Here is a 13,529-nt window from a genome sequence, read left to right as displayed (position 1 = left end):
GACAAGAATGGGTATGGGAGATGTTGGGGACTAGAGTGTAGACCAGACATGGGTAAGTGGTAGAACCTTTTACTGAATTGTGTTAGAGTAGGTTTCAAACAGGTCTGCGGGTACACAGTCCTGAAATAAGAATGTCTGTTTGGGACACATTGAATTTGTGATGCCGTTATAGACCTAATGCAGGGAGTCCTACTCTGAATAGACTTTGTTTAAAGCTGTATCTCCCAAATTTATTTAAAAATCAATCCTCTCTCCCCTCTTTCCCTTTTTTTTCCTTTTCATGGGACACCATTTGGTAAACATCATATTAGAGGACATAATTTCTTCCATGATAGGCAGTCAAGTTAAGAATCAGCACTGTCTTTTCATTTCCATCATAAGCATTTGCAGTTGGATTTTGCCAGTGCTATTTTTCAATTTACAAACTCCAAATGCCTATTTCTTAACGAACCATCCCACAAAGGTGACTAAGAATAGAAAACGCGAGACTGTATTTTGAAGCTAGGAGGACGCTGAGATCAGCCTGTCCTACCTTCACGTAACGTGCTTCCTTATACAAGAGTGTCACTCTGGGGACACAAAGTTTTTTACAGCAATATGACACATGACCAGGTTTTTCTGGACCCAGAAGAATTAAAATTGCAATGGTTAAAACATTAGATTACTGGGGTTTGCTATGTTAAAAAAAACTTCTTTCTGCAATTGTGTTCACCCGGAAGAAAATCCTGTCTCCGATGTGCAGGGAACAATTCCTATGATACATTTTATCTTATTTTATTATTTAAAAAAATATTTATAGTTGATTTACAATGTTGTATTAATTTCTTCTGTATAGCAAATTGATTCAGTTATACACATATATACATTTGTTTTTATATTCTTTTCCATTCTGGTTTATCCAAGGATATTGAATATAGTTCCCTGTGACTTTCATGCATTTTAATGAAAATACTATGTTTCACTCTATTTTCTCATCTTGACCAATAACTCGTGACACTATAGTATAGGTTGGATAACAATAATCACAAGTTAAAGTCATGAATATTTTGAATACTAAAGCCATCATTTCAACAACTGTTCTGGGTTGATTGCTGATGACTGATTAAGTTACCTGTAGGGAGGAATCAGGAGGAGAAGAGTTCTGGTCCCTGACTTTCAGGCTGTCTGATTCAGGGATGTCAAAGTTGGAAAGCTCTGATTTTTACTGAATTGGGAGTTACCCAGGGAATGGGAAAGACTCCTTTGGGATACAAGACTGAAATGTAGAAGAGCCATATGCTGAAGAGCAAAAACCTATGTTTCTTATTTGCCATTTTAAAATAAATGACAAAAGAGGAAAATCAAAATGAAATATCATTTAAAAAAATTAAAGTTAAGAATAGAAGCAAGTTATCATGGTAAGGGCTAAGAAGGATTTAAAAAAAAGGTTGGTAAGTAAATTAAGACAAAGTATAAATGAGACAAATATTAAATAATAAAAGATATCAAGCCAGGATTAAGAAAGACACACTTTTTTTAAAACTCTCATAAGCTAAGCACTGAAAGATCACCAGAATAATGCTGAAAATATGAAATGACACAAAATGAATACAATTGCCACATAATAGACTAGAATGTTAAGATGATGAAATGCAAATTTTAATTAAAGACCAGGTTAATGAGGCAGCATTTGTGTTTTAAATTATAACATCCTCATGTTGAGACAATCAGGGACCTCTGAACCAAGGTAGGGCAAAGGCTCAGGATCTTTCCACTCTCTGTCATCACAGGAACGTTCCCTGAAGAGGGACTGTGGGGGAGGTCACCCTCTCACAAATGCTGAAGGATCAAAATACTAGGACCACAGGAGACTGAAGCCTCTTGCTCTAGATAACAGATGTTAGGTTCCAGCTGTTTTCCTCAGGACCTATCGTTGGGTGGTTCTTTCCTTCTTCTTAGAGTTTATGAGTCTGCAAATATATCTGGAAACTACAACCTAATGGGATCTGTCTGGAACGGTTCTGGATTCTCAGGAATGAATTTCTCAAATGCAGGACTGCTCAGCCCCACAGACTGAAACGGGCCCGTACACAGCCACTTCTCCCTAGAACAATCCTAGCCAAAGATTCCCTTTGAGTGTCTGATGAAGGCTATCCATAAGAAATAAAGCTCAAAAACTATCATAATATCCTGAGTTTACTTCACCAAATCCCTTGCTTTTAAAGTAATATTCCCATATAAATCATGATCCTCGACTTTATATTGTTTTATAGTTTTCAAGATACTTCCACCTAATTTTAATCACATAACATTCCTATGATATAGAAGGGTAATGAACACCAGCTCTATTTTAAAAATGAAAGAAGTGAGGAATAGAAAAGAGGAAGAAGTCTCCCAAGTAAATATTTAAAATTAAGGATTAGAAAATAAATACATAAATACATAAGTAAATAAATAAATAAAATTAAGGATTGGGACTAAACCTTTATCCATGTCTTGTGAACTCCAGACCACTGAATCATATAATTATATTCATTTATACATAGCCCCATATATAAATGAAAACTTTTCAATAATTCTTTATTTCAGTCTTCAATCTGTCACTCACTTATTTATCCCTACCTATCCTCTATATTACTTGTACTCTACTTCATAAATATATATCAGAAAGAGAACTGTCAAAACTGAAACAAAGAAGGCCAAACTTAAATAATTGGTTCTTCCAGTCTTCAGCTACTGACAGAAGGGAAAAAAAAATATTACTATGAAGTAAAATACTACGAAGAAAATTACCATAGAGCTTGAGGCTTTGAACTAAAAACTTAAGCTTTCATTTTCCCAAAATAATTTAATTTTGGAAAATACAATTTCAATTTTATTTTGCAGATACACATTATATAATTTTAATGGAGGGCCTACCTAGAAAATGCAAACATTCCATATGTCTGTCACTTTTCTTCAGCTGAATATTAATCAACATCAAAAATCGTTATAAACAGAAGCATCTAAAGTGATCAAATCACCCTGGAGGACGAGTTACCTCCAAGGTGACACCCAGGTTCAGGTCTGACACTTAGACAGACCTCAGTATTGTTGGCTGCTTCCTTGGTGTCACAGCGAGGCTGTGTTATCCCCTGTTGGACCTAAAGTCACCAGAAAACACATTAATAACCAGACAAGGTCACTCTTAGAATGTGATAAAAATGAGGTAAAACAAGATCACTTCATAGACAAAGACAAGGTCCCCGTGGAACACACAATGTTCCAAACATTCTCCTCTCTCAGCTAAGATGAGTGACTCACTTCTTCACTAACTGCATCTGGTCTTCCCTCGTCCTAGGTAATTTACTAAGATACCCAATCATAGCATTGTCCCCCTTCCCTGACACCATCAAATGTGGAGCAAAGCCCCACTCTTTTAAACCTTCTGTGAAATCACCCAACACAAGCCCAAACCCTTGATAAATCTTTCCTAACACCCCCTTACTAAGATGCTCTGCAATTCCCTATGTTGATTTCCCCTCACTGCCAAGAGTAACAAACCCAACTTGTTCAACTACAAGTGTCATCCTGATGGACTCTCACTGGAAGACACTGACATGATAATAATACTAGTATTAGAGAGTGTTTGCTAGTTTGCTACCTACCATGGTCCTCTCATGAAGAGGGTATTACTATATTGTCCTCATTGTACAGCTGAAGAAACTAAGGATCAGAGGGGCAACATGCATATGAAAAGATGATATCTAAATTTAAATATGTGTTCCCTTGCAAAAGTCCAAGATTTTTCGCCTACAACAAATTAATGTATTATTAAGTAGGCACAGAAAATATCCTAGAAAAATTTGGATGAGTATTAGAAATTCATACATGTCAAGAAAATCCAATTAATAGTCATCTATTGCATACCACCAGGTACAAAGTTGCATGGAGAGATAAACAGGAAATAAAAGAGCATTTCCTTGTCCTCAAATATATCAATTATGAGCTTGGTGCTCAGTTAGAGACTGCAATGAAAATTCAAAGAAAACAGAAAACATAGGTTGGACTGCCAGCAGTTCTGAGTTTGGTGATAAGAGAAACATATCCCAAACACCCCTGAACACACACATACGTACACACATCCTTCCATAGTATCACACGTAATTATTACTACAGATGGGAAAAAGAGGAAAACGAAGTCCCATCACGTTTATGAGCCAGTGATTGAATCACAGTGAAATCCTTTTGTTGCTCTGTATACCTCTGGCTCACCTCCCCCAACCAACACCAGTCACTGTTCTCAGACACAGTACACAAGTCGGTAACTAGTAGCTCAAACTAGGAAATATCAGATCAGATCTACCCTTTCCGTCCTTTCTTCTCTCCTATATGGATCTCAGGCAAGTGGTTTATTTTCACCTCTAAAGAAGTTGGGAGAAAGTTGGACATTGACTAAGGAAAGTATCAGATAAAAATAGGATGCCATTTACTTAGCAGTAGACATCAGAATTTGCATAACTAGAACCATTTCATCATTTAATGTGAGCAATATTCATTATCCCTACATAGTATCCACTTCATTATGGGGGTGATATGTGCTTCCTAAAAGCAGGAAGCTGGGACGCTGCTCTGACATGATCCCACACTAAAATGTCACTGCCCATGACCACAACGTGCATGGTCAAATCTTGCAAAGGTGGTGAGCACAGACCCAGTTTGTTGTTTTGAATGTTTCCTCTGCTCTATTCTGTTCTTCATTCCACAATCAGCCTAACCAAGGAGAACCAAATGTGGGTCTTGGCCCACTTCTTCATCACTGACAGTTTTCTCATTATAGGTTTTCCCTTAAGAGGTTTTCTTAGGGATCTCAGGTAGGATTGCTACAAGAAATGGAGGTTGAAACCACTTAATATTCAAATTACCACCTCTCATTGAGACTAGAGTATATGTATGTGCTTTTCAGAATTGCATTCAATTTTTCACATACTTATTTCTAAATCCTCAGAAGATATTACAAATTTCTTGAGATCAAGGACTATATATTCTTCTCAGTAGTGTCTTACATCTAGTTGATACTTAATAATGCTTTATATTTAGTGAAGGTGCCTGAGATTAGCTATAAGAAATTAGTTCTAATTCTTCTAATATCTAGGAAGAATTTGAAATATTTGTACCAAACATATCTTATATAATTTAAAAACATAATGCCAAAATGTTGAGCAGAGTATAAAAATATTTTTTTTTAAAAAAAATCATAGCTATAAGAGTTCCCGTTCAGACAGTAAGGTAATTGGGATAAAATATGGTAAGAATTTTATCTTTTATGATGTAACTAAATCCAAGAATGGAAATAACAGAAGTCAGAAACAACATATTTATTAAGTATTCAAGATAGATCCATAATGCTCATTTTATGAGAAAACGTGAGCTAGGCCATATTTACAATTAGCATAATCATAACTCCCCAAAATTAAAGACCTAACAAAAGAAAGCCAACCAAATTTAAGGGTCTTAGAGTAGCTCCAGTGATAGTATAATACAGGTAAAACACACATGGTTACTACTTGAGTGATAAAGCAAAAACTACATCAATTTAGAAAAATGAGTTTTCTTATCTAAATTGTAACAACTCAGCATCTCTGTGGACTCATCCAAGGTTTTTCCTGCTAGAAAAAATTCATGGAAAGTGGACTATGAAAAACCTGGTTGATACCATTTTACTGATCAGTGCCATTTTATCTTTGTACTTATGAGGATCAACTGAGGTAAAATAATTAATTAGAAACTAATATATTAAAATATAGTCTATAGTTAGCTATAATTTTTTATTTCCCAGTGTTATCTATTTTTTCACCCTCCACAGAAAAATAAGAGTGAACTCTGGCTCCCCATAAATATCACAGCTCAGCAGTCAAAAAATATTCTAAAATTTGTATAAATTTACTCAAATCTTTGGAAAAAAGACAGAACATAAATATATATGTTTGTGTCTGTGTACCTATGTGTATGTTTACAGGGAGATAGAAATAAGACAGAACATCAGTAGATTTTCTGAGAGTGATTTGCAAATAAGGAATCATGAATATTGACACCCCAATATTCATAATACCTGAATACTGAATCATATGAGTTGTGTTAACTATTTGTAGAATTCATAACGTTCTAAAAGTGAAGATATTACTCAATACAAGTACTACATATTTACATGTATATTCCTAAGTGTAGCAAGCCAGTAAAAGAGAACAATTAAGCTTTTTAGATGACTGTTGCTTCTCTACATTTTTGGATGTTTTTCAGTCTTCAGATGTTTTAGATTCTTAAAATTTCCAGAAGAACTTCGAATCACTGCCTTATAATATAGTATATTAACTTGGGGAATTTAGAGGGCAAATGGGACTCAGTGTGAGTTGAATAATGTGTCTGGAGGTCACTATTGGCATCCCAGCTCTGTTGCTTGCATGTAGAACATGTGACAGCATGGACAGGTGAGAAACTCTCCCAAAGAGAAGATGATGCTTATTTATAATGGTCCCATTTTCATTTTTGTTAGCCTCTGCCATTTGCCACTCCTGTCTGTGTCTTCCTCTAGAAGTGTCTTTGCTTTCCCTGGGGAGATTCTATCATTTGTTTGTTTTTATTTTCTCTCATAAATTGCAAGCCCCTTCAAGGTGGAGATCAGTCTTTTTCATTTTGTAGGTATCTGTTTTATGTGTGACTGTTTCAGCAATCTAAATAATAGCATTACAAAGACTTCTCTCTGGAGTAATGGGTGGAATTAGCAAAGTCGGGTAAAACAGAATTGAAATATTTTGAAGGAAAACATTTTTAAATAACATAAATACACTCATAATCACATAAAGACTGTATGTCATTTATGATCTAACCATTTTATGCATCTAGCAGTGAACCTAGAATGTCTGATTTCCTAGCAAATGTCTATCATGCTCACACGTGGTCAAGGGTGCATCCCACTCCTTAGCTGAGTGAGTGTGAGAGAATAACATCAGAAGGATTGCCTCCACACCAGTCTCTCTAGTGCCAATGTGGATGCAACAGTCAATTCAGGTCTTTGGGATGGTTTATAATTTTTCCAGGAGGGAAATCCAATTATAGATAAAATCTTAGTGGGAATCATTAATATACCTATTTATAGAAATCCAATAAAGGTCAGCATTCATTGGTACTCAGTCAAGGAAATATTATACAAAATTACATATGATAGAATCAAGGAAGGTACCCAATTTTATTTAAGCAAGAACCAATAAGCAAATGACACATTTTTCGGTGTGACTGAATGAAGGTTGTACTCTTAATATCTCCTAAGTATCCTAGGGACCATACACAGGGACATAAATGCCAAGTTCCCCAAATCCAGAACAGGCTCACCTGGGCAGAGAGCGATATTACAAGGCTTATGATGAGTCTCGGGTCCTTCACACGGCCTTCCCCCATACTGGGGTGGAGTGCACGCCCGTGTTCTTGTTCTTTGGCCTCGACCACATGTGAATGAACACAAACTCCACGGAGACCACTCCTCCCAGACTCCATGGACTGTAATAAAGCAAAGAAGGTTCAACAACAGAAGCAGAGAGGCGAAGTCAAAGATTATTTTTCTTTATAATTAAGAAGGAAACTCATCGAATAGACAAGTATGAAGATATTTTAAAAATTCAATTGAATTACTCTTATTTGTCACAAAATGTAAATTAAGTCAGCAATCATTTAACTAATGGAAAATTGCATGTACCTCTTTTAGTATTTGAGCAATTATTTATGTTATAAACTTTAAATGTTTTTTTTTTTTTAATGGAAATGCACCTCTCTCCCTCATAGTAAAATAGTCATGAGTTACTTCTATGTAAAAGTAACATCAACTAAATTTCTTAGAGTGACCTTCTGGAGTTAAAATTGCATTTAAATAGATAAGGGTCAATTTAATTCTTCCAACATTTACAAAGTTTCAGGATTAATAAATTTTATGATGTCAGAGAACGAAAAAAAATCTGAAAATTGATGGTACATATTTTAAACAGCTTTTTGACCTCACATTTTAGAAAACATATTTTTGCCATTTAAAAAATGTGGGTGTTTAAAGTCACCGTCTTTTGAATAAGAGGGAAATTTCAAGAACTCCACCTACTTGTATAAGAACCTCCTCTCTCCCCAGTTTTAAAACGATGGGCAAATATGAAGACCTCTTTCTAATAGCCAGAAAAACAGCAGATACCTGTCCTTTTCCAGTAACTGGAGAGCACTGGAAATCCTCCTAATTAATAAAAACTCTAGAAAAAACATATGATCTAACTAAGTTATGTCTTGTATAACTATCAGTACACCAGTACTTCAAATATGCCATTACAATGAATACACACTTGATCAGAAATACTAACATAATTTGTGTTTCTCCATAATAACCGCTGCAAATAAATGTTGACATCTTTTGCAGAAAGTCCATTAGGGTTCAAAGTTTAGGTCACTTTCTTGCACTGTCAAGTCACCAATCCCATCACAATTCTTAACATTTGGAACAGTAAGCAGTAGCACTCCATGGATAATACAAATCAAAAGAAGCCAGGCAAAATGTGCTTTTCACTTCAAAATTCCCGTCTTGATGCTGAACCTCTGCCTTAATCTTAAAAGTTCCTCAGCAGATGTTTGATATAACACCCACTGACATGAGTAAGGGGAGTAGAAATTTATCACAAAACATGACAAAGATGTTCATTTTCTCCTCAACATTGGTCGGGGTAAGCAGAAGTGTCAGAGGACACATGCCAATAAATATAGTACATCTAGAATATTTTGCATGTTATCTGCTGACCAAGTGGTTACTTTAAAAACACAGATATGACATCCTTAATTATGAGGCAGCCCGTTCTCTTCTATTTATACCATTTAGTTGCCCAACTTGTGAAAATATGTTCAAATATTGGAAAAATTAGCCAAATGTAGATAATATCCAATGAAAAAATCTTTAAGATTCTGTGAAACTTGCTGGAAAGTATATTTCAAACATGCTATACAGAAAAATTGAGAGAAATTAAGATGTTCGCATTTTTCCCATTTAAGTCTGAGAACACCAAAGACAATTTGTATCCATTGGTATAAGAATTAATAGGAAGTCTGTATTTAAGTCCAAGGAAAAAAATACACATATACCTATATTTACATATAGGTATATATGATCAATTACAGCAAAATAATTTAAAAGTAACATATATGAATGTACTTTGTTATGTAAACTGTACATCTGTAAGCAACTTTCACATTTATTTCTAGTTACCAAATGTCCTCCACTTAAAAACCACCTTTTCTCCCCGATTTTCTATATAAGATGCTAATAGACTATATAGTATTTTTATTTCTGGTTCTGTTCTGTTCTGGCTCTGTTGTCTTCTATCAAATCACATTGTTGCACATGCAGTGAACAATCTCAGAAGAAAAAGCTGCAAAATTGGCAGATTTTTCTCTAAAATCTCAAGTAAGTGTTCATTAATCTTGATGACTTAGTTAAATTATGGATCTGGAATCCTCTGAAAACTAATCTTAAAAAAATTTTTTTTTGAATTTTATTTACTTATTCTTTATACAGCAGATTCTTACTCACTACTTTTTAACAACCTTTATTGCTCCATGGTGAAATTTCATTACTTCTCCACATCAATTTCAAAAAGCAAAAATATGTTTTTTCATTTGAAAAAGACATACAGTTATTAATAATTTACTTTTGATACTTGATACTATTGAATTAGTAGGAAATTGTAGCACAAATCTTGTAATTTTATGAATCCTTTTCATAAAGATTTATGATAAATATTAAATATTTTTATTTTAATGGAAATTCATTGGATAAACTACTTTATTTTCAGTAAAGTATGAAAATCTGTAAATGATCTAGTCCATTTGAAAAATGTACCTAGAAACTAAAATCAAATTGATCCATTTTTATAGTTTACTTCTTTAGACACTAGCTATAATATCATGTCTCTGATTTATCTAGAGATGAAATAAGGAATACAAAATACCCAAATTATATTACTACCAGGTTTCTGAAATAAGTATACAAAATATCTTGTTATTCAGATTGGGATGTATAAAATAACTCCTTTAAGTGAAAGCTTTTTTTTCTTAGGGAAATAAATGGATGTGAAAACTGTGACGTTAAAAAAAATCAAAACCATTCCTTAGCCTAAATCAGCTTTATTCTAAAAGACTGGAATATAGCGTAGACTAGTGGTCCTCAACCAGGGGCAATAATGACCTCCCCCTCTCAGGAGACATTTGGCAACATCGGAGACATTTTTCGTTGTCACGGCTCAGGGGAAGAATGGGGGCTACTGGTATCTAATGAGAAGAGGCCAGGGATGCTGCCAGACATCACCAAATCCTCAGGCCAGCCCCACAACAAAGGTTTATCCATATCAAAATGTCAGTGGTACCAAGGTTGAGAAATACTGGAAGAGGTCATAAAACTGTAAGTCAGAAACCAGGACAGTAAATACATAATTTCATGTAGCTCTCTATTTTTCTCAATTTACTTTCTGTTTATCCTGATCATTTTCTGCCCTGAGCAATAAGAGTTTCTGAAGACACTATGATGTCAGAGCAACAATTTTGTAAAAGGCTGGATATCTTAGGATTCATATTAGAAACAACATTATTATGCAATTTAAAAACTCTTTAAATGTGAATAATGTGGGTGAAAGTTTACTAATTTATAATACTATTGCTTAGTCTTTAAGAGTACAAATAAATATAAACTCTAGTTCTATCATCCCACATATTTTGTGAAAAGTGACATTAATATTCAGTTTGTCCTTGTATCATTTGCATTAATTGAATAACAAATACCCTTGCTTATTCACAGAGTGACAAGTAAGTTATTTCTGAGATAATTTTCTTCTTGGGAATAAAGTATTTCAGAAAGATATTTACACTGTTCAGCATACTATGTTAGGCTTTAAATTCACTTTTTGTCACTGTTTTCATTATATATTGTGTAAACACATACATATTTACCAGCATGACAAATAACTGAACAAAATATCGAACACAAAATATTCCATAACAAGCACAATCACCATCTGAAAGGTATCACAATTTCCTGTAGTGGGATACTTATTCTACATTTTTAAAATAATAAAGTTGCTGAATTATTCTTCATGTTTGGAAAATTAAAAATAAATCAACAAAGTGCTTTTTATTTTCTTTAATTCAACATCTGAACTATAACAATGATTAAAAGATACGTATTTCTTATCATCAGTACTATTTAAGCAAATTTAAAAGATAAACCTATACGTATACGAAGGTGAAGAGAAACCAGTAATTAGTATGTACTTCTTCAGTAGGCATAATAGTAGAAGGTTTAAGAAACTGAGGAAAAGCTTTATAATCATAGAATATTATTCAGTTTTCTGGACATGAGAGGCAGAGTGAAAGGGAGTGCACACTGGTCCCACTATACATGGTCTCCACGCCCAGTGAGGGGATGGATCAACAGCCTCGGGCAGAAGGATGGAGATTTCCATACGTCAGCCAGGCGAGTGTTCATAACTAGTGTTTGGAAAGTAAGCTCTGAATGGAGAACTGTGGAGAACACGTTAGAACACACTCAGACTTCCATCTGGGGATCTGTTTGCCATTAGAGTCTATCCCTGTAGAAAGGATCTTGACTCTTCAAAAGGATGCTGACAACGTAAATGTATATGTCAAGTACAGCTTAACTCTCTGTTGACACTTTTCTTGTTGCCGAGGACAGGGCACTTGATCGTGGAACCCTTAACATAAATACTGTAAATAGGGTCCAGCTTTAAGTTCTAGTCCAGGCAATGCACTTAACCCACACCCACCTGAAAATCCACTAACATTTCCTCATGAGGTCCTTTTACCTATAAAATTTAGACACATTACAATTTCTAAAATGCCCATCTCCTTACTGCTCCTTTCCCTTCTCTTGACTAATGTACGTGAGTATGTTTGCTCTGTGACCCCTGTTATTGTCATCTTTTTTCGTTGTCTTCCCCACCCATGATCTCCGTAAGCATTTCCCCCCTCTGTTATCATTTTATGTTTCATTTCATGTTATTTCTCATCTAGTGTGATTCCCTCTGATTCTCACTGACTTTTCTTATTTTCAGTGGAACCATTGCTCTTTTCCGACTAATTCTGTCTTCCCTCCCTCATACTTTTCTGCCCTGTTTATCTTTTTTTTTAAATTGAAGAATAGCTGATTAACAATGTTTCAGGTATACATCAAAGTGATTCAGTTATGAATATATATATATATATATATATATATATATATATATATATTTGCCTGTAGCAAAGGGATCTCCCATCTCACTGCAGCATCCTTCCTCCACGACTGCCCACCACTTCCTTCCCCTTTTATTTTTTCCAGCTTGCCTTTTCTTTTATTGGAAAATGTATCATCTAATCCTTTTAAAATGTACAGTTCAGCAGTGTTAAGTATATTCATAGTGTTGGGAAACAGGTCTCCAGAAATTTTTCATTCTGCAAATCCAAACTCTCTACCTATTAAGCAGCTCATTCTCCAAATTGTTTTTGAATGGGTTGCCCTCGTCCCTTCTTCTGGGAAATTGGGATTGTCCCTGCCCCTCCCCTATGCCACCCACTCTGTGCTCTTGCTTTTAGCAACTGCAGAATTAGGCTTCTCTGGAGATGGAACTTGCCAAAAGACTTAAGCACACTTCACCAGATGAAAGGCGGCTGTAGTGCCAGGCCCTATCTTTGTGCCCACCTCACTCCAGAGGCCTCTGGGAGGGCTGTGAATGCAAGTCCATTGTCAACTGCAGTGGTCTGAGTCGGCATCACCCATCCACCAAATGGCTGAGCAGAAACACAGACCAGGAGATTCACAGGATTATGTGCTTCGGACTTCTTGAAAGAAAGCCCAGAATCCTTTTAGTACTTATTTTTACATGAAAGTCAGTGGTCTGAGAAGAAGAAATGCTTATAATATGCATGTATGAACCGACGGACAAAACAATGTTGATGTAACATGGAAAATCTGATCCTAAGTGGGTAAGCTATTACGTTATGCTCCATTTAACATGAAAGTTTTTTTTTCCATTAGTGACTTTAAGTTTACAGAGCAGAGGATGGCTCTGATGAGGGTAGTCACTTGAATGAAATAAACTAACAGAAAGTCCTTTGGCCCGGGGCACTATTTTCCCCTGATGGGGTCAAATAAGTGATAGGAAAATAGCTGACTGCCTTAAAGGCTGTATCAACCACTGCTTTAAACACTGGGTACTGATCACATTTCCAGGCTGCTGACAAATTTCACTATTCCTCCAACATTCAATCGGACATTTTCACCATCTAAAATAAGGAAAGAATTGGAACCTTAAATACCATTAGAAACAGATACAGAATTTCAAGCTTATAGCTGTAGTGAGTAGGGAGACACTTTTGTAATTTCTTGGCTGCTCTGAAAGCGGAAAGAATCATATACATAATAAAATTTCACAGTTGAATACAAATTACACTTATCCACTCTAATTAAAATGCCGATACCAGGTTCATATGAAAATAACACATCG

The 13,529-nt window shown here is 35.2% G+C and overlaps 1 protein-coding gene across 1 annotated transcript in view; it reads right to left on the bottom strand.

Annotated features, from left to right (window-relative positions):
* Positions 1 to 13,529, bottom strand: part of ADGRB3 (adhesion G protein-coupled receptor B3) — a 789,966-nt gene that overhangs the window by 456,821 nt on the left and 319,616 nt on the right. The window contains exon 4 of the mRNA XM_060114602.1: positions 7,348 to 7,512. Within this exon, the coding sequence (XP_059970585.1) occupies positions 7,348 to 7,512 (165 nt within the window). The remainder of the gene's footprint in view (positions 1 to 7,347; positions 7,513 to 13,529) is intronic.

Source organism: Mesoplodon densirostris, chromosome 12, assembly GCF_025265405.1.
Source record: "Mesoplodon densirostris isolate mMesDen1 chromosome 12, mMesDen1 primary haplotype, whole genome shotgun sequence".
Taxonomy (NCBI): domain Eukaryota; kingdom Metazoa; phylum Chordata; class Mammalia; order Artiodactyla; family Ziphiidae; genus Mesoplodon; species Mesoplodon densirostris.
Note: the sequence above shows the minus strand (reverse complement) of the source record. Positions and strands in the feature narration are given on the sequence as shown.